Genomic DNA, 27,578 nt, shown 5'->3' on the forward strand with positions numbered 1-27,578 from the left:
TCTAAAATAAAAAATATGACCTCTACTCTGGTTAATTTGCTTTTTCTCCAGTCAACAAACATTTATTTGTTGGCATTACAAATATATACAAGTGTGTGACAAATTAAAGGAAAAACAAACAAAAAAGGAAAACCATTTCCAAAACACACTCCCTAACTTGTTTTTTTGACCATGGCAGCGCGTTAGCCAGCTGTCTAGCATGTTAGACCACTCATTCAAATGGAAAACGATCTGTTGACTGCGAAGGCCACAGAATGCGATTTGAATTCTTGTACATACTTGTGGCTCGAGGTGCCATCTTGGGAGAGGCCACTCCCAACAGAAGCATTTAATCATAATAAAGGGTTAAGATGGCTCCCCATAATCTTATAATGATTTGCACTGTCTCTGCCCTATATAAAAATGTTGCCATGCAACCACCAGATCCTCTCACCAAAGGGGTCATTGGATCAGGTTTTTCCTTTGATTTGTCAGAGATCTTTATGAACATGAGTCAGACTTACAGTATTTGGCTTAACACCCAGATTGGGTGTAGCGGGATACGCTACACCTTTGCTGCACTCTTATATGCATAAAAATGGTTGCTATGACATTGCTCATGAATAGAGGCATCTTTTATTTATTTATTTTTTGGCCAGACTTGCCTGGTCATCTTCTTCTTTGTTTTTTAAATTGCTGGAACATCCAATTATTCTTGATAACACTCCTCATGCTTTTATAGCTTACATTAAAAATGAAAACTCTGAAGCAAAACAGGCATGTGGTATATTTATTTGCATTTATTGTCTTCAGGATAGCTCAAGTTTCACATACACCCTACATAACGACAAACTACAGCGTCACATTAATTGCACATACGCCTGACACAGTTTACTTACACCGGAAAACTTTTGTTAGTTGACACGACACAAAGTGCTAAAATCAAAATAAAAGCTTCTCGGTTGTGATTTATGAGTAATGCAGAGCATACCACAAGGACACATTTGCACAAAGACACAGTTTCAATACCTCGGATGCATTTTTAAGCATTTGTTGAGTATTTACAATCAGTTCCCCAAAGATCAGTAGAGATTGTGATGTCCCATATAAGCTAAAAGATAGCTGTTCTGGCATGTACCTTTTTGTTTTAGTCCACATATAACTTGCATAGAGTTCAAAAATCTGCAAGCACACTCTGCTATATAAACTTTAATACTCCTTAGACCAGCTCCATTAAGAGCATTTCTATGACTCATATCTACGTCCTTCATGTTAACCACTGCATTACCTTAACTGCGTGAATTCTCTGGTGTGAAGTGTAAAAATAGAACCTATATGACATTGAGTTTTATCGATTTAACACAAAATAGTTGTTCAAGGCAAAGCATGGCACTATATATTGCATAAGCCCAGTATGTTAGATTGCAAAACAGAGAAAAGTCATTTTAAACGTCTGTAGAAAATGTCACATTTATGTGACAAAAAATATGTCCAAACAACCTCTGACCATTTTAAATCTCCACAAGTTCAACTCCCTGCTAACTGTTCTGTCCACTTTCCTTTATTCTTCCAAAACCTTACCTTTGCTATTGTGACTTTTAAGCAGTAACAATTAAAAAACAAAGTAATCAAAGTAACTCAGGGGATTCAAGAAGGTGATAAGAGAGAAAAAGAAGGACTGAGTACAAGTGAGAAGGAGGGAAGGAGACTGTACAGGAAAACGTAAGGGTTGCTTCTGGTCTCATTTGGCTTTCTCAGCTCCTTGAGCAGCGGTCAGTGGCTCTGTCTGGACTCCGGCGTCTGTAGAAGGACGTTTCTGAGTCTACAGTTTGCAGGGAGAAAATGGTACATTTTGTTGCAGTGTCTTTAGAAAATGCAACTCGTTCAATATCTATTTTTATTTAATTTTTGTCTTTTATAAGCTTTAATTGTTTTTTTAGTTAAACAAAAACTTTATTAATTTCTTTCACAGGCATCAAATGTATTAAATTGGACTCTGACTAAATTTGTTACATTTAAGTAACGGTAACTGTCCTATAACTAAACTGCATTTCCAGATGTGTTATATCAGTCCGCTTGGTTTTCAGTAATGTGGAGCCTACACCTTAAGTGTCTGCTGCCATCTAGTGGGGATAATACAAAAATACTTTGCACTATGCAGTGATAAGGATATTGTGCATGTTTCTAATGTTAATATCTGGGGAAAGTAATGTTCTTCTTACCAGATTTTTAAAGAATAGCTGAATGGAGTTCCTCTTTTCCAGTTTTTTGGGCACACTGGCTGCATCATCGCCAGCTTGGGAAGGCACAGAGGCTGGTTTGTTATCTGCAGCTTGCTCTGAAGACTTGGCTGCCACTTTAGGTTCCTCCTTGGCTTTCACTGCTTGAGCTGCCTCCGCTGCTGCAGGTGGGGTTGGGGTCACCTTCTTGGGCTCAGCAGCCTAAAAGTGTTGCGGCACATAATGAAGCATTCAATTATTTTAGTCCTTGACAGGCTTGAGATTCACACACCGGTGGCTCATACACTTCACTCGTTAAGTGCAGATGGACTTTGAGGTGGCACATGAAGTGGGATTAAAATGTACATCTGCTGTTAGGATATGACATCATGCGCAACATCACGAGGGACGGTGACATATGCTCAAAGATAACAGCAAATGGAGAAAAATGCTTCTGGCAAAGAAGTTGTTTAGAGCATGTTTTAATACCAGACGTAATTGATGAAATTACTCTGGTTAATAATGCATCTGTTTGCAAGAGGCAACGTATTTTCATGTATTTACCAGTCCAGTAGTTTTCCTGAGGAGCCGAGCTCCACTTGTGGAGGCTGCCTGGACTTTTGTGGTCATGTGATCTAATAGCACCTCAAATTCACATTAACCTGTTACTTACCATTCTGTAATTTCACCACAATTCATACCTAATGTATTTCAGAGTTGTTTCTTTTCAGAGATCTTATAAATGTTTATGGGAATAGGTTCTTACTTGGGGCTTGAAGAAAGAAAGGAATGGGGATTTTGAGGCGCTTTTCTTTTCTTCCTGAGCAGGTGGCGGCGGCTCTGGTTTTGCAGCAGCCTCCTGGGTGCCAGCTTTTGAGGAATCCACCGTCTTTAACCAAAGCAGGAAAAAGAAAAATATGTATCATGAATATTTACTAAAAAAAAAAGGGAAAAAAATCAAAGGGATGCTCATCGATTTAGGTGACAGAGTGAGAGTAGGAGCTTCCATCTGTGACATGAAAGAGGAGGTAAAGCAGTAAAAAGATATCTGTGATCAGAGTAGAGAGACAGCGTATAATCAGATCAAGATAAGAACTAGTGAGGAAGCCCACATTGTAAAGCGCAAAAGCCAAAATCTGTAAAGAGGAAGAAAGAGGAAAAAGGCAAAGCCCATCAATATTCACTTTACATTTCAAAGATGTCCACTTTTAAAGAAACAGCTAGTTAAACATTTTGGGAAAACTTTAATTCTTCAAGAAAGTAAGAAAAGAAGAGTCACATAACCCCAGATATCTGGGTTGATTGTGTCACGGTTGAACAGTGCAAGGCTGCAAGGCTGCTTCCTCGTACTTGTAGTCTTTCTGCTAAAGCTCAGTCAGCCATCTTGGTACTTTGGCCTCACACATAGTGTGATTATCAATGTGACTCATATGGTTATTTTATAGCCACTCATCTCCCCTAACTATTAAAAGAAACATAAGAAAAGAAAAAAAAAGCTTTCCCAGAACATTAAACACCACTAATTTACCTCAGTTTCTACCACTGGTTGTGGTACCTCTTCCTTTATCTACAGAAAAGGGAGAGTTATTTGTTATATCCTGAATTGGAAGAGCGTAAATAGTGATAGTCATTAAATCTTATATCGTACTCATTTTGTGCCATAATGGGGGTTGTTTAATCTGTACAGTTTGGGATGTGATGCGATACAATTATTTAAAAAAATGGATGAATTACAAAGAGTAAATGTGGGAAATGTTATGGTACCATATAAGTGTGGCAACATTATTGCAGAGGTGCCTGCAGAGTGAAGAAAATCAGGAATTAATATTCCTAAGCACTTCTTGCTCATTTACCTGCACTTCTACAACAGGCTCTTCCCCCACTGCTGCTGCCTCCTGAGGTTCAACCTCATTTTGAATCTAAGCAAATAGAAATGAATCTTTACATACAAAAACAGCTTTGGAAGAGGGTACGTGGTGTAATCAGAGGCTCAAAAGACCATTCCACTCCCTAAAAGAGTACAAAGCCCCAAGAGTGAGAAGTTGCCTTTCATTTACCTGCACTTCTACAACAGGCGCTGGCACATCCACTGGTGTCTCCTGTAGAGCAAAACTGTTATTTTATTCTGCACAGATGCAAATTGCGATGAACATTTCAAACCCTGTAATTAACCATAAAGCATGTTTGTTATATAACTCAGGCAAGATGGTTTGTAATTATCCAGTCGTCTCCAGCAAGGCTTGTGTGCGGAAGATTCATGTTCACATCTTAATACATTAATGTAACATTCCCTGAATGCAGCTGGGAAGATTAAACAGGCTCGAGTTCACATGTAAGTTTACACCTGGCTGTACCTCTGCTCCTACAGCTGCTGTTGCACATGACTGATTGTCTGCAGGACAGCGAAATGCAAAAGGACTTCAGAACCTCAAAACAGATGAAAAGTTGTATTTATGGACTACTCACTATGTTAACATGACAATGAATGGTGACTTGTATCAACTGGTTAAGGAAGTTCAAATGCATTAGAAGAGTCAGAAAGAGCTCCACACTGTAATGTCAGCACAACCCAGAGGTGTAATTTCCAGGGGGGTTAGGGAGGTTATGACCCCCCCCCCCCCCCCCCCAATAATCAGACCCAGCCAATATAACTCCCCCAATAAAATTATGAATTATCTTGCATAAATAGGCTGTTGATTCTCTTTACTCATTTCCATTATTACCAGCAAAATAGTTGCATGTTTAATCATCTGGGAATTTACCCAGATTTATTTATTTATTTAGACAGAGATCTTGACCCCCCCAATGTTCAGCACATAGTTACGCCCATGGCACAGCCCCACAGCTCCTCTGGCATGAGTCCAAAGTGCAGGACAAAACCAGTTTATAGATTGTGTACTCCAAACCACTTTGATCGAATCTGGGAGAATCTTAAAATATTCATCAGGGATATTACTTGTTTTAGTTTATTTTACTAAGTAGAAGTTTGTTGTTGTTTTGTGTGTGTGTGTGTGTGTTGTAATCTATTTTACTCACTTATGTTTAGTTTGATTGTTGTAAATGTGATTCTTTTTCATGAAATTTTGTCTTTTTAATTATTTCAGATAGCAGTTAATTTTTTCCTCCACTTACTGTTAGCGCATGTATGTTGGAAATTTTACCCTCTTCATGTTGTTTGTCTGTTCATTTTAACTTTTTATTTATTTATTTTTTGTTTATTGCTGTCTTGGCAGCTTGTAATTCTTCAGTATGTAAATGAAAGGTGTTGGGTTGAATTGGTTGATCTGTGTTTAAATATGGGACAAAATCCAGCAAGAAAAAAGAAAAAAAAACATGGATGCTCAAAAATGTAACAACATAACGATTTGATCTTGTAAATTAAAGCCTTTTTATTTTAAAATACACATGTTGTTTATTTTGGCTCTACGGAAACTAAAATTAAAAAAAGAAATCTGTTGTAGTTATGCCCTATAACACCTTCTCTGGGCAGCAGCTAAATGTAATGGCTTCTCGTTGAGCTCACAGTGATGCAAATGTGACTTAACAGTCAGTGCGGTTAAAAGAAAGGAGATGCAGTGTTGTGGGTGAGCATTTGTGGTGCTGGTGGGTGCTGATGAGCCTTGTTAGCCCTTTGTCCCTGCTTCTGCTCCTTATGCTGAAGCTATGATCTTTTATTTTTGTCTTTATGTATTATGCAAAAACGTAAGGACGACGTCATTCTTCTTATCTTATTCTCAACAAATAAGAAAACCTGATTCTCCCAAGAGAAAAGGTTTCAGCACAGGACTAATGCTACTTCACAAAACTATAGCTCCGATTAGGAAACAGTAAATTGCAAATTTCTGGTGCCTCTGGACAAATGAGCTCTTGTTCGGTTAGTAACTGATGAGCCATGGTCAGTTTGAGAATATGATCATTTACTGTACCACTGCTGCAGTCTTGCCCGGGGCTTTGGCTCCACTTGCTGAAGCGCCATTGCTTTTGGAGGTCTTGACTCCTAGCAATACCTCAAACTGACATACAGTATGTTTCACACTGTGTTCTCATTGAACATGCAGTGAGTGTCTATATGAATAGCTATTCCTTAAAATAGTGATTGGATCTTGTAATCTGCAGTTAAAGCTGTTTGTTTACCTTCTGGCGGAAAAATTTGCTCAGAGTATCTTTGGCTGATTTTCCTTTCGAAGACACAGGCTCCTTTCCAGCAGCTTTAGGTTCTTCTTTCGCAGAGGCCTTTACAGGTTTGGCAGTTGGCTCTCCTTTGATTTCCACTTTCGGTGGCTCTGGAGGTGGGGGTGGTGGGACAGACATTCCTTTGGGTGCTGCAGGCGGTTCAGATATTTGTGCAACCTATTGAAGAAAGAGAGGGGCTGTTAAAGCAATGGTTTACACAGCCCTCTTAAACTGCAAAGACATTTTTGATGTAGCAGTTTTGTCAGATATGACATCAGCAACTGTATTTCCTTCCAGTTTCACCCAATAAAAATGCATTGCTATGTAAAATGAGCAAATAAGGCATCATATCCGGAAATTAAATAAACTCACCATGTGCAGTAAATATATACATTTAACGTGAAGTGCAATGGTTATGGGAATCAAAACTTATGGGTTATATGCTCACAGTAGTGGTTGCCGCTGGTTGGGTCTCCTTCTGGGACTATTTTGCAACAGAAAAGAAAGCACTTATAAAAAAGGTTAAACTGAAGCAAACAAAGGATGCAAAAAAAAAGCTTTATGCACAAATTCTGCAAAAATAAATCACCTTTTAAAAATAAATGTTACTTTTTAAATTCAGGAACATCCTTAGTTCAAGCAACAGAAACAGAACAGATGAGGGTGTGACAGCTCATTGTATAGCTGTCTGTATTAGATAATCAGAGATATGGTTTGATAAAAGCAGCAGAGAGTGATAGGTTAAAATGAACCTCTGTTCACCTTGTCTTTAGCGGCATCGGGAGTAGCCGTTTCCTTTTTGGACGTTTTAGTAGGGGTCACCTGTGCAACAGAGGAATAAAAATGAACCGTCTTTATTTTTTGTGCCGTGATCCACATAAAAACACAAGAGAAAAAAATCTTAATCTTTAAATGTGAACTGTGTAAGCATTGTGGAGCACTATGTATGTGGCGGTTAAGCAGTGTGAAAAGCAAAATGCCAGGGGATACAGTTGATGAGACAGAAAAATAATTATTTGGATAAAACAGAAGCCTTTCATGAATGCAGACATAGGCCTTTATGGTAAGCTAACTGAGGCCCACAGAGGTCCCTGACAGAGCACATACAGTACATGCGCTGCCATTGTGACAGCCATTGTGCTCCGGAGATGGCGTAGGCCTGCCCTCGCTCTATCTTCACAAATCTCGACTTCCAACCGCACAGGCCTCCCTTGTGAGCTCACACTATGGGATGAACAATAGGCCACCACATTCCCGCATGTTCAAAGACTTGATTAGCATGGGGCTAGGGCAATGGCAACTCTTTAAAACGGCATGAATCCAAAAGACAGCATGATGAAGAGGAAATACAATAGCTGCTTGTTGCAACTTTTCCATCTGGCACTGTCATGATGGCAGATTTCGCTACGGTTACACTTAATGTCATATACAGTTATACCGCCTTCCCACATCACTACATAGAACAAAAAAAATCAAAAATACACACAAACTAATGAAACATTTTCAATGTATTACTACTTATTACTGCTAAATGATTGGAAAAATGACCACACATCTCACTTTGACTGGGGCACAACTGGAAGACGCATTAACCTCATTTTATTTATTTTTAATTTTTTTGCCTGTTTCTCTTCAGAAAAAGAAGCAGATAAAAAAAGCACATATGTTCTTTCCCTTTTCCCCCAAATAGTCTAATTTGACATGATAAACAGGAATAGCAGGAGCATAAAAAGTCACCTTAAATTGCCAAATGATGCCACTTACTAGGGTTTTGAAGAAGTTCATAACTGGATTCTCTTCTGGGTTACTCTCCTCTTTGCTTTCCACGGGCTCACTGTCTCCGTTGTCAGTTTCAGGGACGTTTTCTTCCTTGGGACTGGAGACTGGAGTCACCCTCTCTGGCTCCTTTAATGATTCAGGCTCGTGGTTTAGGTTAGCCGTCTCCTGTACACCATGACAAAAGAATTCGCCTTTGAGAATTATGTTAGAGCAGAGCGGAGCTGATATGTAAGCAGTGAGTGTCTTAATCGCAGTATTGAGATGGGAGCACAATTCCAACCATGCCTCTGCCTACTCGGGGCATTGTCAACAATCACCCTTTTATTAATGTGTGTGTCCCACCCCTCAGTCATTGATATTCAACAATGTGTGAGAGTTATTTCTCGAGAAATGTCAGGAAAACCAAATACCTAGCTATGCCCGTATGGTGTGTGTCTATAAAATATGTGAACTGAACCAATGTCAATTCATTTATACATTTTTTGCCTTTTCTTCCAGCAATCTTGATACATTATTTTGGCCCAATTTATTATCCCATTAGAAACTGTAGAGGTGGCCTATTTTGCTTTTCCATATTTTCTGTTACAAGCACCAAAATAAATGTTGCCAAAGTTTCAGTTAATGAGACCAGCAACATAGACAGGTCACACAGGTCAGCTCACAGTAGCCAGACCCACTTTCTACTTACGAGGGGCAGCCAATCAGAAGAAAGAAGGTTTAAATCAGAGGAAAGAGAGCATAAACGTTTGCTCTAAGTAGCGGATGAAGTGAGGAACACGAGGGCCCTTATTTTCAGCACTATAATGATCAAAGTGTATGTATGCCTACATGCAGCCTATCTCGTCCTTAAACGAATGTGGCAGTCTGAACAAGACTTTGTATGAACCCATGCAGTGATTACTAACATATATTTGCTTTTTAAAAAGATTTATTCTAAATACCAGTTCTCTTGATTTTCATATACTGTATATAACGTTCAGTTCATCCTAGCCCTGTGAATGCATTTGCTTAATGAATGTTGCCCACACATAACTGAACAGTTACCAAAATGTACAGAATGAAGAATTACAAATAAATCTGTATCTATGTTATATATCTAAGCAGATGATAATTAGTTCTGGTAAAGCTGAAGATGTTTTTGATGACCATCAGGATTGTGTGGACCCTGTGGCAAGTACTGCTAAATTTTATGTAACCGTAAATGTATTGTGGCTGCTATTAATCATTCCTGTATTATATACAGAACAGGTAAATAGAGGGATATTTGTTTAAAATGTAAATGAAGGAACCAGCTTCAGATTAAATGACTGAATCCAGCAGTCATATATATATATATATATATATATACATATGTATGTGTGAAAGTGTAAAAAACCAAGACTTTGTGTGTAAGAAGACTAGACATGTTAGATAATCTTCACTCATTTCTTTTCACTCTCTTTATATTTATACACCACTTTGCATTTAATCATTTTTTATTCTCTTCTTTATTATCTTAATTGTCAAACTGGCTCTCTGTCAGGGAGTTTCTTTTGTCCCGTCTTCTCTCTGTAACCCCTAACCGGTCACAACAGATGGCTGCCCCTCCCTGAGCCTGGTTCTGCAGGAGGTTTCTCCTTGTTAAAAGCAAGTTTTTCCTTCCCACTTCTATCAAGTGGGTGTTTCCCATAAGGGGTCGTCTCATTTGTTGGGTTTTCTCTGTACAATATAAAGCACTTTGAGTAAGTGTTGTTATTTGGCACTATACCATTAAAACTGAATTGAATTGAATAAAATCTCTAAGAACATAAAGCACAGAATGAGCACAATATGTCCCTTTAAGTATTATTTGTCATTAAACACAGTATGACTGAAATAATGAATGAATGAGAAAAGGAAACTTCAAATTAATATTTCCGTGTCTGCTTATTGATCACTGCTCATTCATAATTTATTCGTTTGTTTGAAGACTCGTGGATGTCAATAATACGGAGGACTGGTGAAATTATCTTTCAGTCACCAGGCTTGTTGTTTTTCTCAACAGCTATAGGTGACTGAAATCTAAGAGGTAAATGTTCAATGTTTGAGCTTGTGACTGAGACGCCTTAAGGAAATTCTGTACATCACATGTTGAATCTATCCGGTTTGCACCGCCTCTCATGCATCTCTTCAGTATCACTCTCCACCTAGAGGTGTATTTAACTTCTGGCCTGGGAGTGCATCGCCACACTTTGCCACAGGCTCATCAGATGGCAGTTTAAGAATCTTCAGAGGTGAAATGTTCATTTTCAGTTGTCTCAAGGATGAGAAATAGTGACTCATTTTTATTTGTTCTCTACTATCTTTCCCAGGCTATTTGGAGAAATAAAACAAAAACAAGGTTGGATTATCTTTTTAGGATTTAATCCCAAGGCTCACATATAAATCACACATGACAACATCTATCCTTGATCAGCATTCTCCAGGGCAGTATTCTCCTCAGTATTCTTCTTAGACTAAAACATAAGGCTCTAAATCTTCTGCGGTGTCCTTCAGTTGTTAGTTCTTCAAGTTTGTTTAAATTATTTGTAGGATTTCTGAAAAAAAAACAAACCCTAACCCTCACTGTTACCATCTTCTTTACAAAGGGCTTGGGTTCTCGTCCTGCTTCCTCTAAGATTACAAGGGTTTGTTCAGGTGTGTCATGGCTTTCATTATCTTTAGATTCTTAACCTTTTCTATGTCACTTTCTTCTACAGCTTTTTCAGAACTTGCAACCTCTACCTCTCCTTCAGTAGATAAACCTTGGACTGAAGTATTCTCCTCAACACTGTCTGCCACTGTTTAAGCTTGATCTGAAAAAGCTTGTTCTGAATGGGAAAGACGCTCTTCATGTTCTCCAGAGAGAAGCACAAAAGCTGTTGCCACAATGTCCTCTTCTTTGACGGTGCTGTTGTTATCCACTGCAGGCTCCTGAAGCGTGGTTCAAATTGTTGATTCTGTTTCTATCTCAGTTATCACATGTTCTTCAACTTCGATGTCTACTATAATAATCTCTAGAATACAATGTGGATTGACTTCAGTTGCTGGAGATTTTAAAGTAGCTTCAGGCTTCTGCAACATTAATTTCTTCTTTGGGACAACTACCGAACATTTCTCCAGACTCATTAGTAGTTATAAGGCTAATATTGTCTTGCTCACTTATTTGTAGCACATCTTCAGCTGTGGTGCATCATCAGGAGTGACCTCCTCATGGGCCAGATCCACCTTAACTAGATTTCCATTCTGAAAACGGACAGCGGCTTCTTTTACAGGCATGTCTTCATTTACGGCTGCGGAGTTTGGGTTCTCATGAACAACCTCAGAGATTGTTTCCGTCACTCCAGTCACAGCCTCTTTGTCTAGGGAGGTAATGTCATTTGCTTCCCCGGTCTCAGGAGTGACAGCATTAGATTCGGGTTCAGCAGTTTCAATCAGCACTACATCAGCTGACTTGTCTGCAGCTCCTTTACTGTTGTCTTCAGTAATTGCTTCACCTACTCCCAGCTCTGACGCAATTACTGCGCAGTCAGAGGCAACTGCCAAAACTGCTTCAACACAACTTGCTGCAGCTTTTGGAGTGGTGGAAGTGAACTCCTTTGCCAGAGTTTTCTCTCTCGTCTGTCCCTCTACAACAGTATCATCTTTTGAGTCAGATTTCTCAACCCTCTCTGCTCTGAACGTTGATGTTTAATCTTTTAAAGGGTCTCTAACAAGCTCCTCAGCTTTGCTAATGGCATGTTCACTCAGTGTATCCTCCACAGTTGTGGCTGTAAAGTCACCATCACCCATTTGTGTTGAAATATCTGCTTTTATGTTGCTAATTCAATTTTTTAATGTTCATTCATTTCCGTCTTGATGGTCAATGTGAGTTATAACGCCAGCTTCCGCTCCACTTGTATTAAATTATGTAAACCAACATACAACTTGTGTTTATTTCCCAGGGCACTCATGATAATCGTGTGGTTGATCACGAGTAATCAGAAAAATTAGTCATGTAGTGTAACATGCTTACATTTGTATTTATTTACTTGCTTATTTAGTTGTTTGTTTTTTGAAATAAGCGCTATTCTACATTATGTTGCCCATTGTAAACAAAGCTAAAAAAACAAAAAAACAAAAAGGAAAAACATAGTTAAATGCATAGAATGCTTGGTGTGTTGGACTACATTACATTGCTAAAATGATTTGGAGTGTTTGGCAGGCTGACAAAATAAAATAATTTTCTTTGCACAGCTAAAAGTCGACATCAGGGAATTTTGATTATGCCAAGTGTCTTCTGGCTATCTGGTCAACTGATAATTGACAAAAACAGCACAACATAAAAAAGTGTGCCCCCCCCTTTTTAGACATTTTCAGGAAATCCCATGATAAGATCAAAACTAACAATGTGAGCGGCACATCTTTGTGCTCTCTGAATTTCCTGTCGTGGGCGTCGGCGTCAGTGCTGCAGAGGCCCACGCCCACTAATCTTTGTCAAAGACAAACAACGTGTGACATATTTATCTTGTTTTATTTATTTATTTTTTTAAAAAGGGTTATACCCTTGGGCATATGCACTCCTGCTTACTCTGTTTTAGTTAATGTTAGCTGCAGAATGATAAAATAACATAATTCAGAAACACAACACAGTGTGTGTGCTCGCTCTAATAAAGGAAGGTGTGTGGTTCCATTTTATTTTTTTTTAATTAAGGGCAAGCATTGTATCTGCTATATGTATTTACATTATTGTTGTTGTTTTTCAGAATCAATGGAGGTCTATTGCACAACATGAGCATTATCATAATTTACCATAATTGATCAGTTTTTAAAACTTAGCTAAAGACTTTTCCTTTTCCCATTGCTTTTAATTGATATGGCAACATTACCATTACCTTTAAAATTCTACTATGAGTTTATTTGTGTTTTTGCATACTTTCATTGCAGTTCATACATCATAGATTCCAGTGGCCATTCATCCGTACATTAGAAAATCCTTTTGAATTGCCCTTGTGTGTAAAATGTGCTATGCAAAGTAACCTGACTTGCTCTGCTTGTCTCTTCACAGTTTTGTTGGCAAATAGAAAAAAACAACTAGACTCATCTGATGAGAATAAACATGAAAAGTGCCCTCACCTGCTGTGGCTCAGTGGGAGGAACACTTACATCCACTTGATCTTCACTCTGTGTCTCTTTTTCTTTCTCTTCAACAGTCTCAGCTTCAGCTTTAGGTTCTGTTTTCTTTTTGAACAATTTGCCAAAATGACGACGACCTCTTTCTCCTTTGCTTTTCTTGACCTCTTCCTTCTGGGTGTTGGTGTCAGGGTCTTCAGAAACGGCTTGGATTTTGGTGTCAGAGGCTTCAGAAACGGCTTGGATTTTGGTGTCAGAGGCTTCAGAAACGGCTTGAATTTTGGTGTCAGGAACTTCAGAAACAGCTTGGGCAATATCAGGTTGACACTCTGATTTGACGATCACATCAGTTGATTTTATGGCAGAGTTTAAAGAGTGGGCCTTGCCATTTTGGCAGACTGTAGTTTCACTTTTACCTGAAAAATAAAAAAGTGGCAAAATAAGCAAAATGCCACATACAGGAAAAACATTGAAACAAAGGACTGAAACTATTGTTAAACCCAGGCTAAATTTCTTTTTTTTTTTCAGGAAAAAAATTACTATAAAATAACAGTTGGACATATATGCTTAAAGACCAGGCAGCAACATTTTATCACTGGGTGTGTTCAGATGTTTTCAGATGTGTGGTGGTGCTTTTCCTTTCTTTCTTTCTTTCTTTCTTTGGATATTTTGCATTTTGCCAGGCTGCCATTGTAAACAACAATAAATTACTTGTCTGTTTAAATAAAGATTACATGGACTTACTATACCACCTAGTGGTACAAATTGGCATTGCATGAAAGTGCAGCCCAGCTCTAGTTCCATTTCAGTTGATATCTCTTCAACACAATATATAGAGATTTTAAACCCAAAGTCTTAACAAGTGCATCACGTCATAGCTTTAGTTAATTTGGGGAAAGTGTTTTGTTACTTTTAACTAAAGGAAACTACATTAAGCACCTTTATGGACACCGACAAACTCAACAAAGTGATCCTCAAGGCCCATAAATCTGGAAATTGTGGAGCTTGGCGAAAAATGTCAAAGTCATGTGAACTCATAGATAATGCTTCACTTTGCGTCCATGATGTGCTAGGCAGTAATAGGAGCACATTCACCAAAGGCTAATACCACAGCAATGCAACATGGAACGTCAAAGCACATCATTCCTGTTAAAATGTATCAGTTCCTCCCTGCGACATCTGGACCTGGCAACATCATTTGTTGAATCTTGTAAATACTGCACATAGTTTTTTTTTTAGCTTTGAAATATTTATTTAATATTTTGCAGCTTGAATGACACACCTTATTACACCTTAATTAAATGTCTATTACAAAGCGATTTCCTGATTCTGATTCTGGACCTTTTCTATGAACTTCCACCTTAACAAACATCCCCCTAATGAGTCAGCTTAAAAGGGTCAAAATGAACATTTCTGGGTTTTATGGAATTTATTTTTAAACATAAGTGTCATTTTGTTTAGTATTAGCCCATAGAGTGATTTTTACTTCTAGCTTAAAGAGAATTTCAACAGTTGCCATAAAATTCAGCAAAATTTCCACGAGCTAGTAAACACGGGCAAGTCAGTGTGAGAACGTTATCTCAGGAATCAACAGTCAAGAGCCATGGGAATCCCACAGTATTTTATTTTTATAGTGAAGACACAAACCACCACACCTTGACAAGTCAAATACTTGCTCCTTGTTAATTCCTGAGAAAACACCTGTGGTTTACTCAGACACCGTGCAACTGGGAGTCACTGTGTTTGCAGAGTATTAAAAGGATTAAAGGATTAATCACCACTAATAAATTTGTAAAATTAATTTGCTTTTTTTCATTGAAGGAGAACCTTAAAGTATATCAGCATAAAGCGTGATACAGTAAAACACAACAGTCTGACATTAATAAAATTCATTCTTAAGTAAGAATTTAATTTGCCAGTGTTGAGCATTGATTTGCTCATGCTTTACAGTGGCACCACCACTGTAGATCAGGCAGAACATCATCACAGATTGCTTGGATGTTATTTATCCTAAGAGAAATTAAAAATAAAATAAAACTCATGTACCATTAATCTCCAGTCCGCCAGACGTGACTTCTATAGAGATGCCATTCACGGTTCCATTCTCATGCTTTTCAGGAATTGTCCCATTCTGTGAGTAAATAACAACGTCAGCATTGTGCTTTCTAGTCTAGATGGGTTATCTTTAAAGAGAAGCAGAGTTTTTTTCACCTGTCACCTGTGCATGCTAGAGTTTTGGAAAAGTGTGCATCTTGTGACTGATGTCAACAAATATAGAAAATGGCACGTGTAACTTTTAGCCTGTAATGTCTGCCATGTAATTTGCATTGTTTTACCTTGGATAGCTCTTCTATGTTTACTGACTGCTCGTTTCCCATCTTTTTCCCAGTTAAGATCTGCAGGTTGCAATAGAATTAAATGAAATAGAAATGTCATATTGTTATGTTGTACTGATAAGCAAAGACAATCTGCAAATAATGGTTAACATCTATTAAGACTTTTGCAAAGCCATTTAAACATTTTAATACTGCTTTCAGTGAAATGTCTTACCTTGTTACTTGACTTCCTTCTTAAGGATACGGCGTGTCTGTCTGAGATGGACTTCCTCCTTTTGCCCAACTATGTATATAGACTTTTGTTAACTGGACACTTTATGTGTGTGTCAAAATGGGTGGGTCTGTTTTCAAGTTGGCAGCTGGATTTCCTCTGGAAAAAAAAGAAAGTGCGCTGTATTGGTACTTTGATCAACTCACAGTAATCTCCATGTGGCATCCTGAACATACCCTGACGAGATCATAATGAGGTGTGAATCTGTCCAAGCCTGCTGTGATAAGGCGGTCCAAACAGTTTGTTGACCAATCTGGCGGGGACCTAACAGGATGTATATTAAGGATACTGGTCTGGCAAGCATCCACACTGACAAAACCCAAAATAACTATGTTGGCACTGGTTAATTTGAAGATAACACTTTAAGCATTTTTTCTTACTGATTTAGTTTTTAAAGATGCAGTTGATTGATAAAAAATAAATCTAATCACACAGATGTGCTTTAACATACCCATTATGTTGTTTTGGTATTATGTGATAAAAAAAGAAAAGAGGTCATCAAGGCGGGTAACAAGTTAGATACTATTGTTTACCAGTGTATGTCAATATGGTATTGAAGATGAACTCATCTTTATGTTTTTTGTTTTTTTTTGTAACTAGGCCATGATAATGCTGACAAAGGCTTTTGTTTATTGGATTTAACTTCTAGAAGTCATTTGACTCCTGGAAGATGTCAACCAAAGTATGTGAAAGCGTTTTATCACAAACAAGCATGCTTAAGAAACAAACTAAAAAAGACTATAACATGTGCACTATTTATTGACTTTATTATGGCAAGCCTTGGAATCCATGAAAACAATGGCTCGACTGTATCCTATAGACTGCATGCTGAGGTGGGAGTTGGATTCCCCTGTTTGGTGACTTCATGCAAGGCCTGCAGCTGAGGGGCCTCAAGAAAACTCTTCATGGTGCACCAACGCGTAACAGCCTACTAGGTATGCTAGTGGCTCCTACAAAGTTAGATAAAGACTGCTGACTTTGAGACAGAAAAACCTGCATATTTATGATTTGTTTTTCACTCAGACTAAAATGCCAGTGATGCTTAAAACTACAGGTGGTGCATTGTAATTCGGTCTAGACAAATATGAATTTCTAGTCTTCTCCCATTACAGATGTATTCATTAAATATTTGAACTTGGGTGCAGTACTGTGTGCAAATATTTACAGAACAGCAGTTCCGGTTGGCATAATAACTTGTTTGGCGTATTGAAATGGTAAATGGCCTGTATTTGTATAGCGCTTTTCTAGTCCCTAAGGACCCCAAAGTGCTTTACACAACCAGTGTAAAGCACGATTGCACATTTATTGAGATAATTACCTACAACAGAACAAAAAAATGGCTGAATTATTTTTTAAATAAGTCAAATTTCAGCTTCTAGATGTAAATGTAAGGGAAAGCATCTTGCGACATATCTAACTATAGTTACCAGAACATGAACTCAACTAAATAAACAAATCAATCACACGAAAACTCAAAAAGAAGGGAAAGAACTAAACAAACAGTTTGAGAGAAGTAAACACATTTTCTGGCCAACTTGTGGGGGTCAAACTCCAGATCAGGCCTGCTGATAGGTGGCAGTGTCGGGATATTTATCCCGCTGAGCGACGCTGCGGGTGAACAGTCGAAGAAGCAAAGATGGCAGCGACCATGAAATCATCCGTGGTAAGCAATATTTTTAAACAAAAATCCACTTTTTTTGTCTTGCATATGCGTTACTCTATCGCTGTTTTAACAGGGGATGCAGAAAGAAGGTGGCATCGTGTATGTGTGCGAGTAAGACGCCGAGCTTTCTCACGGCGGTGATATTTGAAAGCGCCGTCACACCCTCGTGTAGCTACCGTAAAGCGATATCTCCTTGGGTTAAAACACTAGCTCGACATACGTTGTAATTTTGCAGCTGTTGTTCGTGCGAGCTTAACAACTATGTGGTGAAACAATGAGCTCAATATCCAGATCAGGGCAGTGGCCGCTGCAGGTGATGGGACACCCAAGCTAGCATGCTAGCAAACAAAATAAAAATCGGCCTGTAGTTAACTGTCTAAGAAACGACAAGCTAAAGCAGTATATGTCCCCAATAAATGACCAATACCCTGCTCAGTCTCACTCAGTTTATATTTAAATGTTTCTGAGGGGCCAACAGCACAGTAGGATGACCATATCACAACAAGCCAAATGTGGAGCAAATAGTTTTCATGTGTTGGACAATGTGGGTTACGCTAATGCTAAGAGGGCAGTCTGATAAAGCTATGCGGGTTGCAGAGGATGTGACTGACGGGTACAAATCTATATGCACCTTTACCACCAATTTTCCAGCTGTTGCTTTTTATTTTTTTAATGCAATGGTCTTGGTTGGCAGTACTTGTTTAATATTTGTTCTGGTGTTTCATCTGCTGTTCCCCTCCTAATAATCTTTGTGTTGAGGAGGGATGCGCTGAATAAATTAATTTTAGCACTGGACAAATCAACCAGATTACATGTATTTGAGGTTCAAATGAAAAATGCATAGTTTATTTATTGATTCTACTCTCTCAAAAGGGAAATTGCAGTCTAGTGCCAGCAAAAACACACCACATAACTTTTATTTGTGGTAGATTTCGTTATATAGTCAGCCAAAAGCCAGACCTGTGCTGTGGTGAATTGGAGCCAATTTGAAATGTAGGACAGGAGGTGAAAAATAAAAACATTGTGCAATCCTGCATAAAGTAGGCCACTTGGTCACTCTAAATGAAACTGAATACAGCTCTTTGGTTTTATTCCTTACGCTTGATTTAAAACAACACTACCACACATTCTTTATTTATAAGGCTTGCTTTAATCTTACTAAATGCTTCTCCATTCATAAGGTGGTGGGTCTTTTTTTTGTTTTTTCAGTTAACACAGCATGTCTTTGTAATGCTTGTGATTTCATCTTTGGAAAAGTTGCTGCTGATCAATACTTATAACTCATAGCAGAATAAGTTAAATTCTGTCAGCGCATCTAGGATTGTCATGTTTAACAGGCTAAAATGAACTGCAACCTCAAGTCATTTCTCCTTGTTTGCAGGCAGTTGAAGATGTGAATGTAACGTTTGAAGACCAGCAGAAGATCAATAAATTTGCCAGGAACACGAATCGGATGACGGAGCTGAAGAATGAGATATTGGAAAAGAGGGTGAGTGTTACCGGGGCTGGGAAGACATGTTTTATAGTCTTATATCCGAGCAAGGATTTAGCGTTCAATTAAATTTACAAAAGTCAAATTACACCCAGATGTGAGTTTTTATATCTAGATAAAATTATTACATTAAATTCAAAATGACAACTGGCACTCTGATCAGGAAGATTGAACTGGGCTAATGACTGGAGGAGAAGTCTGACTATTTAGCTTTTTATTTGAATGGGCTTGTGTTTGAATTCAACACAAAGTAGACTCATTCCTTTGTCACTTGTGCACTGGTTTCACTTTCTAGCCTAGTTGCTGGAAAAGTGACTTTAATTAGTTGTCATTATGGAAGCTAAACATTGTGTTGCTGGTGAATGATTGACGAATATCCATGGAGATGTTTCTAATGATCTTACTTTAAAATTACCCCAGAACCGACTCAATCGATGTTCTCATGTCCTGGGATCTCCTCCCAGTTGGATATGCCTGAAATGCCTCTCCGAGGAGGTGTGCAGAGGGCATCCTAATCAGATGCCAGAACTGGCTCCTAATGATCAGCAGAGCAGCAGCTGTACCAAGTTCCTCCTGAGTAACTGAGCTCCTCATCCTCAATCTCTAAAGCTGAAACCAGATGCTGTTATGAGGAAGCTCATTTCTGTTGCTTGTACCTGATCTTGTTATAGGTCAGTTTAAGAACCAGTTGGCCAGGGAATTGACAGCTTCACCTTTATGCGCAGCTCTTTGTCAGATAGCTGCAGATGCTGTTAGTCCCTCCATCCTAGATCTGAAGGGTAATGCATTAATGTTGTTCTTCTTGTGAGATTTAAATCTTGCGAGATGTCTTTCAGGCATTCCAGAATAAAGGATTCATTCAGGATTTTGTAGAAACATTAGTAGATGAGTTGTTTGCCTGCAGTTGTCAAATTCCTTTTGACTTCAGTAAATCATTACAGTATTGAAGAAACGCAGAATAAACCTCAAATCCTTCACATTTGTATTCTAGAGAGAAATGTATGTGAAAAGTTTGGCTTGCACCATATTCTCAGCCCCTGTGTTGTCCCTGTGTGTTGTTACCCACATCCTCATCAGCTGTGGTCAGCTGTGAGCTGCTAATTTGCTGTGTATACCCCCCCCCCCCCCCCCAATTCGCAACATCAAGATAATTTAACATTTACAGTTCATCCAGTTTTGTTGTTTGAATGATGCATTACACAAACCGATCTTGAACTGTGATGCTAAATGACGCCTAAACTACCGAGGTTTATTTGCAACCACCTCAAACTGACTGACTGTGAATGTCTTCGTGCAGAAAACTCTTCAGAACCTTCAGGATGCCAGTGATGACCTAATGCTGTTTGACGACAACTCTCTATTTATCCCTTATCAAATCGGCGACGTCTTTATAAATCACTCCCAGGACGAAACGCAAGAGATGCTGGAATCCGCAAAGGTAAGTGTAACGCAGACGGTTTCTCAATACCTTTTCTAAATCACTGTCTTGTGAGCTTCTTTTCAAATTTCAACGGCTTTTATCGATCACGGTTTGTTTCAAAGACATTCCTTTCTGTAAACACAAAGATTTGTCCTTGTCGTGTCATTCCTTTGTAAGTCAGCTTATCAGTACTGGAGGCCAGTGCAGTCCCAAAAAGTTGAGGGAAAAGTGAATTTTGCATGCTTTTTGCTTTCTCGAATGTGTTGTTGTGCAGAGTTGAAAATATCGTTGCATGCACAACATTCAGAACTCATCTAAACAGACTCACTGAGCACAGTTTGACAAATGTGCCTGTTGTGTAGTTTATAATTACTTTCAGAAGTGCGTGGACAAACAGTGCTAAATGCCTGTTCATTTTTACCTACTGCTTACTAGCCATGAATCACAATTCATCAAAACTGTGTCATGTGTTTTGCAGATATGAATATCTTGTTTGCAAAATGAAAAAACGGCAACTTTGTCAGTCAAATCTAATGTATTAATTCCAAAATCTCTTAAGACCAAGAATTTCTTCATAAATCAATAAGGATTTTGAGTCTTTTCATCACTTAGACCTGATTTAGACTTATACATTTATCTGATAATACATAATTTAAAATAAAAGCATTTGTTAATTGAGAGTATTTTTAGAAATGCTCCACTGGGTAAAGGATTTCTAGCAGTCCTGCTGTTATGTCCAAAAAGCAGTCATTGTTATCTGTGCCTGACAAGTATTCATAATTCAGTTCCCTTTCAAAAATTCCCATTTTACAAAAAGTACAAGTCTAAGTTTCAAATTTAGGTTTGAGTGCTTCCTGACGCACCTTTTGGAAAGACGTGTAGCAATGGCAGTGCTCTGTGGCTGCTACATGAGAGACGTTAACCAACAGGGACTTCAGATTAAACCTTCTCCCTTCTGTAATTTCCATTATGTCTCCATTTGTCCTTGTGTTGCTGTGACTTTATCACAATAGGACATACTGCACAGCCCTGAACTGATTGATTGAAAGGAGTCTGCTGCAAACCTTGAATGACAAATGTGTCGAAGACAGCTCAGTCATTATATCGGCAGATTATATTTTAATGTGGATTTATATCAGTCATTTTAGATGATTTCTTACCTAAAATGATCTCTTTTAGTGTTTGGAATGTGCTTTTGATGACATAAATAGAGTCATTTGGTGAAATCGGTTTGGGAAATGTCTTGTGTCTGTTGCTTGCCTGCTGTGGGGAAATTGAACTGGCTGTTCTGTAATTGGAGTTTCTGTGTTCTGTAATCAGGAAACACTGGAGCAAGAGGTCCAAGACCTTGAGAAACAAGTGTCAGCGATACAGCAAGTGTTGAGTGATCTGAAGGTGCAGCTTTATGCCAAGTTTGGTAACAACATTAACCTGGAGGCAGATGAAAGCTGAGCAGTGAAATGGACTTTGACAGTTGCCCCAGTTTGGACTTTTCCACAGACCTCCTGTATCGGCTTCACAACACCCCCCCCCCCAAAAAAAAAAAAAAAAAAAGATTTCTTACGTTTGGTAGCATCTTTCATTCATGCCAATAATGTGTCTGCAGTTTTGTGTTGTCAAACATGATCACAAGGTCATCAAACAAATGTTTTGCGCAAATGAATAAATGTACTTCATTTCTAATGAATTTCAAGTGGTCGCATAATCAATTTTTTTTCACTGAACTGATTACAAATTTGCTAGAAATTAAAATATTACAAAGCTCTTTGTTCTTTTTACAGAGTCTGAAATGCAGCAAAAGGATTTGTCATTTTTTTACTAATGTCAAAGGTAGGACAAAATGTTTGTGACACACTGGTGTACTCGTCAATCAATAATTTAGAGTACACTGATTTGTACTCTTTGCAAAGTTTTGACGTCATTCTCATCAATCATTAATTCATTCTGTCTGAGAGTTTTCGAGTTTGAAACGATAAAAGCGCGTTTTCAGCAAATGACGCTTTGCTGAGACCCGTAGTCGCAGGCTGAACGAGTGTGTGAATATAGAGGTCTCTGCTTTAATAAGTAGCCATACGGTTTAGATGCAATTTAAAACAACATGCAAGAAATCTGCCACCACATCCACAAAACACAGTTCAGTGGGGCGTCATTTTTAAAAAGGTAAAAGGAACTAGCCACTCACTAGGTAACACAGAAGTTTGATTTTTGGGTGTATGTTGAAAATGCTGATTATATTATCAGAACAAGAAGACTGCACGAGAGTGAGTGTATTTGTTGTTGGAGGAGGGGGGCGGGGGTAGTATAATCTAGTACCCAGTTCAAACTGAAATGCACTTCATTGATCTGTAACAATTCAGCAGAATTAAAAGATTAATTATGTTGTCTTTAATGTCTTTCCTCCATTTTAATCCAGCATGTACAGTGTTCTGGATGGTTGGTGGCTCTCACAAATATCAACAATGCACAAACCTCATTAAATTGTGCCCTCAAGTGTGGCCTGCGTGAGCTAATAAAATGTCTGGGATGGAAAAAAAATAAAAGAAATGGAGAGCTTGGAGTTATAGGAGACACCTCAGGAGAATCGAGATCTCAATTAACAAGTTTCCCCTCCCTGTAGGGTTCCTGCTGAACATTCATAGCTATGATTAAGAGGAACACTGCCCACACAAGCTTGTCTTTATGCACAGCTTGTTAAACCTCAGGCTCAGAGGAACATGCATGGAAATGACTTGAGTTATTTCCCTCATGGCCTTGTTTACTCAGTCTCTGCCCCTTCGCCCCCCGCATCTGTTCGTTTTTACCTGTCCGCTCATTCCCTCGCTTCCTCTCAAATGACGCACACGTTGATATTTATCAACCGCGCTGCTGGATTGATAGCTTTTAAAGTGGCATGATTTGGAGTGAATATTCAATCAAGGTCGGGTATAGTCTGCCAGAATCTTTAGATTCATTAGTGTTTGGACACAATTTCAATAGGATGAAGTCTGTTGTTTAATTCACCAAACACTGTCATCTTAATTCCTTTATTTGGAGGAAAATGATCTGAAGTTGTGACTTTAAATAAGGTACATATATGTAGTAGGCTCTGCTTCCTTTGATTTAAAGTAACAGCAAAAACATACCAGTGGGTGTCTCTAGTTCCCCAGTAATTTCAGTGAGCTCGTATCTATAAGTAGGATCGAGATGAGCTTTCTGAGATCCCTCAATATAGCTGCGCATTGCAAATATACGTCCAAACATGCTCACGTCATGTCTCCTGCAGAAGAATTATGAATGAAACGTAAAATAAACCAAAACAAAAACAGCAGTATGCACCTGGGACATCATTTTCCCATAAAAATCAATTGCATGCATTACATATACGACAGTTTGATTTGCCTGCTTTCTAAATAAAAAAAAAAGAAATAGTTGTTTGAGCGGGTATCCCTTGTTTTTCCATGAAAAGTTTGTGCACACTTTATATCATTTTCTGCGCTGGTGCTACAGTGAAAAATCGTGTTTGCTCACTGTCTCTGTATGTTAGCCTAAATGTCAGGAGAGTCAACCCAGACGGTTTGAAAAATCCATAGCAGCTACAGCCATTCTTCATCACTTACAGCTGTTCTGTCTCAGCCAGCTTTTATTCATTACAAGGGGGAGCAATCCAGCCCCTCTCGAAAGCACAATGCAGCGTGCTGCTTGTCAAATGGCAGGCGGTTCAATAACACAATATTACATGAATTTGCAAAATTAAAAACCCTGCAGTACATCGTGTTGTTATTTTGCTGTTGTTATTAGCATACGGGTCTGCTTTTTTTCCTCTCTTTTAATAGACTGGAATTATTTTCTCTGCGACAATTCACAGCAAATGGTGAAAGGAAAGGGAGTAAGATGGCAGGAAACCAGAATGCTTGGCCAGACCTGATTGGGGGGGGGGGGGGGAGTATTAGGTTTGCAGAGGTGATACAAGGATGTCGTCTTTGTAGAGGGCGTTTTGATCATTTTGGGTGGTCATAGGGTCTCTAAACGGGCTCGGGTTTTGAGACGTTCACAGTAAGTTTGTTGGAGGAGTGCTAAAGGAATAGTTAAATTCAATTTTATTTATATAGGGCCAAATCACAACAACAGTCGCCTCAAGGCGCTTTATATTGTAAGGTAGACCCTACAATAATACATGCAGAGAAAAACCCAACAATCATATGACCCCCTATGATCAAGCACTTTGGCAACAGTGGGAAGGAAAAACTCCCTTTTAACAGGAAGAAACCTCTGGCAGAACCAGGCTCAGGGAGGGGCGGGGCCATCTGCTGCGACCGGTTGGGGTGAGAGAAGGAAGACAGGATAAAAGACATGCAGAATAAATTGATTGTATATGTTTTTTTTAAGTAGATGAAAGGCTATACGTGTAAAACTGAGGATTTTATGATGACCTAGCAATGTGAGCACCTGTGTAAAAGTTTAGGTTTGGATTTTTTTTTTGGTTAGAAAAGAGTGGGACAGCAGCACCTGTATAATGAACATTTCTAACTGGGATAGAACAGTGTTATTATGTTAATGATAGATTAAATGGCCAAAAGGTAAGATAGAAAAATAAACAAGCAGCTCAATGCAGTCATTTCTATTGGAAGCTAGGATGCAAGTAATTAAAAAGCAAAGTGTCCAAAACTTGCAAACTCAACTGCAAAACTGTATAGACGACTACTAATATAACCCCAACACCGAGTCCTTACTTGAAAATGATGGTACGAATTAGGAGAAGATCCTGGAAGTGTAGACGCTGGTGGCGGACTTGGACGAGGCCTAGAAAGGTGTCGTGGTTTCGCCGTATGGGTGAGAAGTTCAGCCATCTGGGAGGGGCTCAGAGTAGAGTCGCTGCTCCTTCACATCGAAAGGAGCCAGCTGAGGTGGTTCGGGCATCTGACAAGGATGCGCCTCCTGGGTGAGGTGTTCCGGGCATGTCCCACCGGGAGGAGGCTCCGGGGCAGACCCAGGACACGCTGGAGAGATTATATCTCTCGGCTGGCCTGGGAACACCTTGGTGTTCCCCCGGATAAGCTGGAGGAGGTGGCTGGGGAGAGGGAGGTCTGGGCTTCTCTGCTTAGGCTGCTGCCCCCGCGACCCGGCCCCGGATAAAGCGGAAGAAGATGGATGGATGGTTTGGCCGTATTGTAAAGAAGCACTGACTGAGGACAGAAACATAGGCAATATAGTCAATATGAAAACAGTGTATATCTTGGTAACAATGGCAAAAATTCACAAAAATATGAGAACTTAAATTTCATATCATAGATTCGACATCATTTTTGCAAGAAAACTGGGCTACTCTAAAATGTCAATTAAAAACGGAATGCAATGAATTGCATATCTCAAATGATTTTAGTCACAATAGTTCATGTTTAAACTGACAAAGTGTATCATTAAAACACCAAAAAAGGTTATTTTGAATTTAATATCAGCTTCTAAAAAAGTTGGGATAGGGCCCAAGTTAGCAGATGCATCCCCTCTTCTTTTAACAGCAGTCTGTAAATGTCTGGAAACTGATGCGACCAGCTGCACGACTTTCGGGGAGGAACGTTGTCATATTCTTGTCTAATACAGGTTTCTAGCACCTCAACAGTCCTGAGGCTCCTTTGTCATTTTTTTCGTTTCATGATGCTCCAAATGTTTTCAATTAGTTAGAGGTCGGGACTGCAGGCAGGCCAGTTCAGCACCGGACTCTTCTACTACAAAGCCACACAGTTATAATAGCTGCAGTACGTGGTTTATCATCGCCTTGGAAAGATGCTGTCTGGATGGGAGCAGATGTTGGCCTAAAACCTGTATATTTCAACACCGATGGTGCCTTTTCAGATATGCAAGCTGCCAGTTCTGTGGACACAAATGCATCGCCATACCATCAGAGATGCAGGCTTTTAAACTCAGTGCTGATAACAAGCCAGATGGTCCCACTCCTCTGTAGTCCAGAGGATGCAGTGTCCTTGTTTTCCAAAAAGAATTTCAAATATAGATTTGTCAGTTTTCCACTTGCACTAAATGAGATTTGGCCCAGAGAAGATGCTGGTGTTTCTGGATTATGTTCACATATTGCTTCTTCTTTCCACCATAGAGCTTTAACCTGGATTTATGAATGGCACGGTGAACTGTTTTCACAGATACTGGTTTCTGGAAATTGAGGACAGTTTGAATACAACAGCAAGAGTTACATTCGCTTTGAATGTGTGGAAATCACAAGCCTTGGATTGATATGAGGCTATAAAAGCAACAACAAAATTGTCTCTCATTCAGAATAACTTTAGTAGTACAGTAGTCCACACCTCTGTTTGTACACAGATAAGTTTCTGTTGTAATTTCATTTAGAAAGGTGGTGTCACTACAGTATGTTATCCTTGATTGACCAATAGGCACGCCTCAGCAGAATGCTAGCATTGGTGTCATTTCTTTAAGAAAAAAAAAAAAGACTTCAGTTTTGCCGCATTATCACGGCCATTTTTCAGAACCTGCTGTTATTAAATATTCCTGCTGTTTAGTTCAATTCATTCATTCAAATTTGCTGCTTGCTGCCCCCCCGGCCAAGTCGGAGGCAATTTACGTATGATGGGATTAGAAGGAAGTACAATGGTTCTGCTGTGAACCCTAAAGAATAGCAATAATTATTATAATTTCTTTATAGGTTCATTAGATGAGATAAAGATTTCTGTAAGTAGGAGAGTTTATCTCACGCAAACCACCATTACACACGCCTGCAGTGATTTGTTCCTCGGTTGGATTTGAGATGATTTCTCAGTCGATTGCAGATTAATCACAGCTAATTTAGAGGTTTAATGCTTTGCTCTTATATTATTACTCAAATATGGTTGATTTTGGACTGTTTGGATATTTGAATACATCAGTGAAGCATAAAGAAATAGCGGTGGTCAATTTATATGCCAAATAGTTAACTGATCAATCAGAACAATTACCAAGCAAAGTGAAAACAGTAACAAGTTGCAGCCTTAGTCTTACACCGTTCTGCCTTTGTTGTGTTTCAGTCAAGTAGATTGGAAAGCCCAACTGAATTTCTGAATGATGGGACAGGATATAAGAGTCCTTAGCCTTGACAGCTGCAGTGAAATGCATTATGAGAGAATGTCAAGTAAGCTATATCATGGGGATTAAGAG

At 38.9% G+C, this 27,578-nt stretch overlaps 2 protein-coding genes across 2 annotated transcripts; one reads left to right on the forward strand and one right to left on the reverse strand.

The window, feature by feature from the left end:
• Nucleotides 1-764: 764 nt before the first annotated feature.
• On the reverse strand, nucleotides 765-15,637 carry bcas1 (brain enriched myelin associated protein 1). The gene is made up of 15 exons (XM_085344837.1): nucleotides 15,596-15,637; nucleotides 15,306-15,390; nucleotides 13,263-13,675; nucleotides 8,136-8,315; nucleotides 7,134-7,193; nucleotides 6,820-6,855; nucleotides 6,333-6,548; nucleotides 6,125-6,211; nucleotides 4,256-4,297; nucleotides 4,052-4,117; nucleotides 3,727-3,765; nucleotides 2,965-3,087; nucleotides 2,763-2,843; nucleotides 2,202-2,420; nucleotides 765-1,801 (listed from the first exon to the last, which is right to left on the reverse strand). The coding sequence occupies exons 1-15, from the start codon at nucleotides 15,635-15,637 to the stop codon at nucleotides 1,721-1,723; spliced, it is 1,770 nt and encodes a 589-aa protein (XP_085200963.1). The 3' UTR covers nucleotides 765-1,720.
• A 1,831-nt stretch (nucleotides 15,638-17,468) lies between these two features.
• On the forward strand, nucleotides 17,469-23,267 carry pfdn4 (prefoldin subunit 4). Its single transcript, XM_085344064.1, has 4 exons — nucleotides 17,469-17,529; nucleotides 18,911-19,018; nucleotides 20,319-20,459; nucleotides 21,762-23,267. The coding sequence occupies exons 1-4, from the start codon at nucleotides 17,503-17,505 to the stop codon at nucleotides 21,891-21,893; spliced, it is 408 nt and encodes a 135-aa protein (XP_085200190.1). The 5' UTR covers nucleotides 17,469-17,502; the 3' UTR covers nucleotides 21,894-23,267.
• Nucleotides 23,268-27,578: the final 4,311 nt, after the last annotated feature.

Source organism: Diplotaxodon limnothrissa, linkage group LG20, assembly GCF_057381915.1.
Source record: "Diplotaxodon limnothrissa isolate DT_005_m linkage group LG20, D_limnothrissa_male_GT1.1, whole genome shotgun sequence".
Taxonomy (NCBI): domain Eukaryota; kingdom Metazoa; phylum Chordata; class Actinopteri; order Cichliformes; family Cichlidae; genus Diplotaxodon; species Diplotaxodon limnothrissa.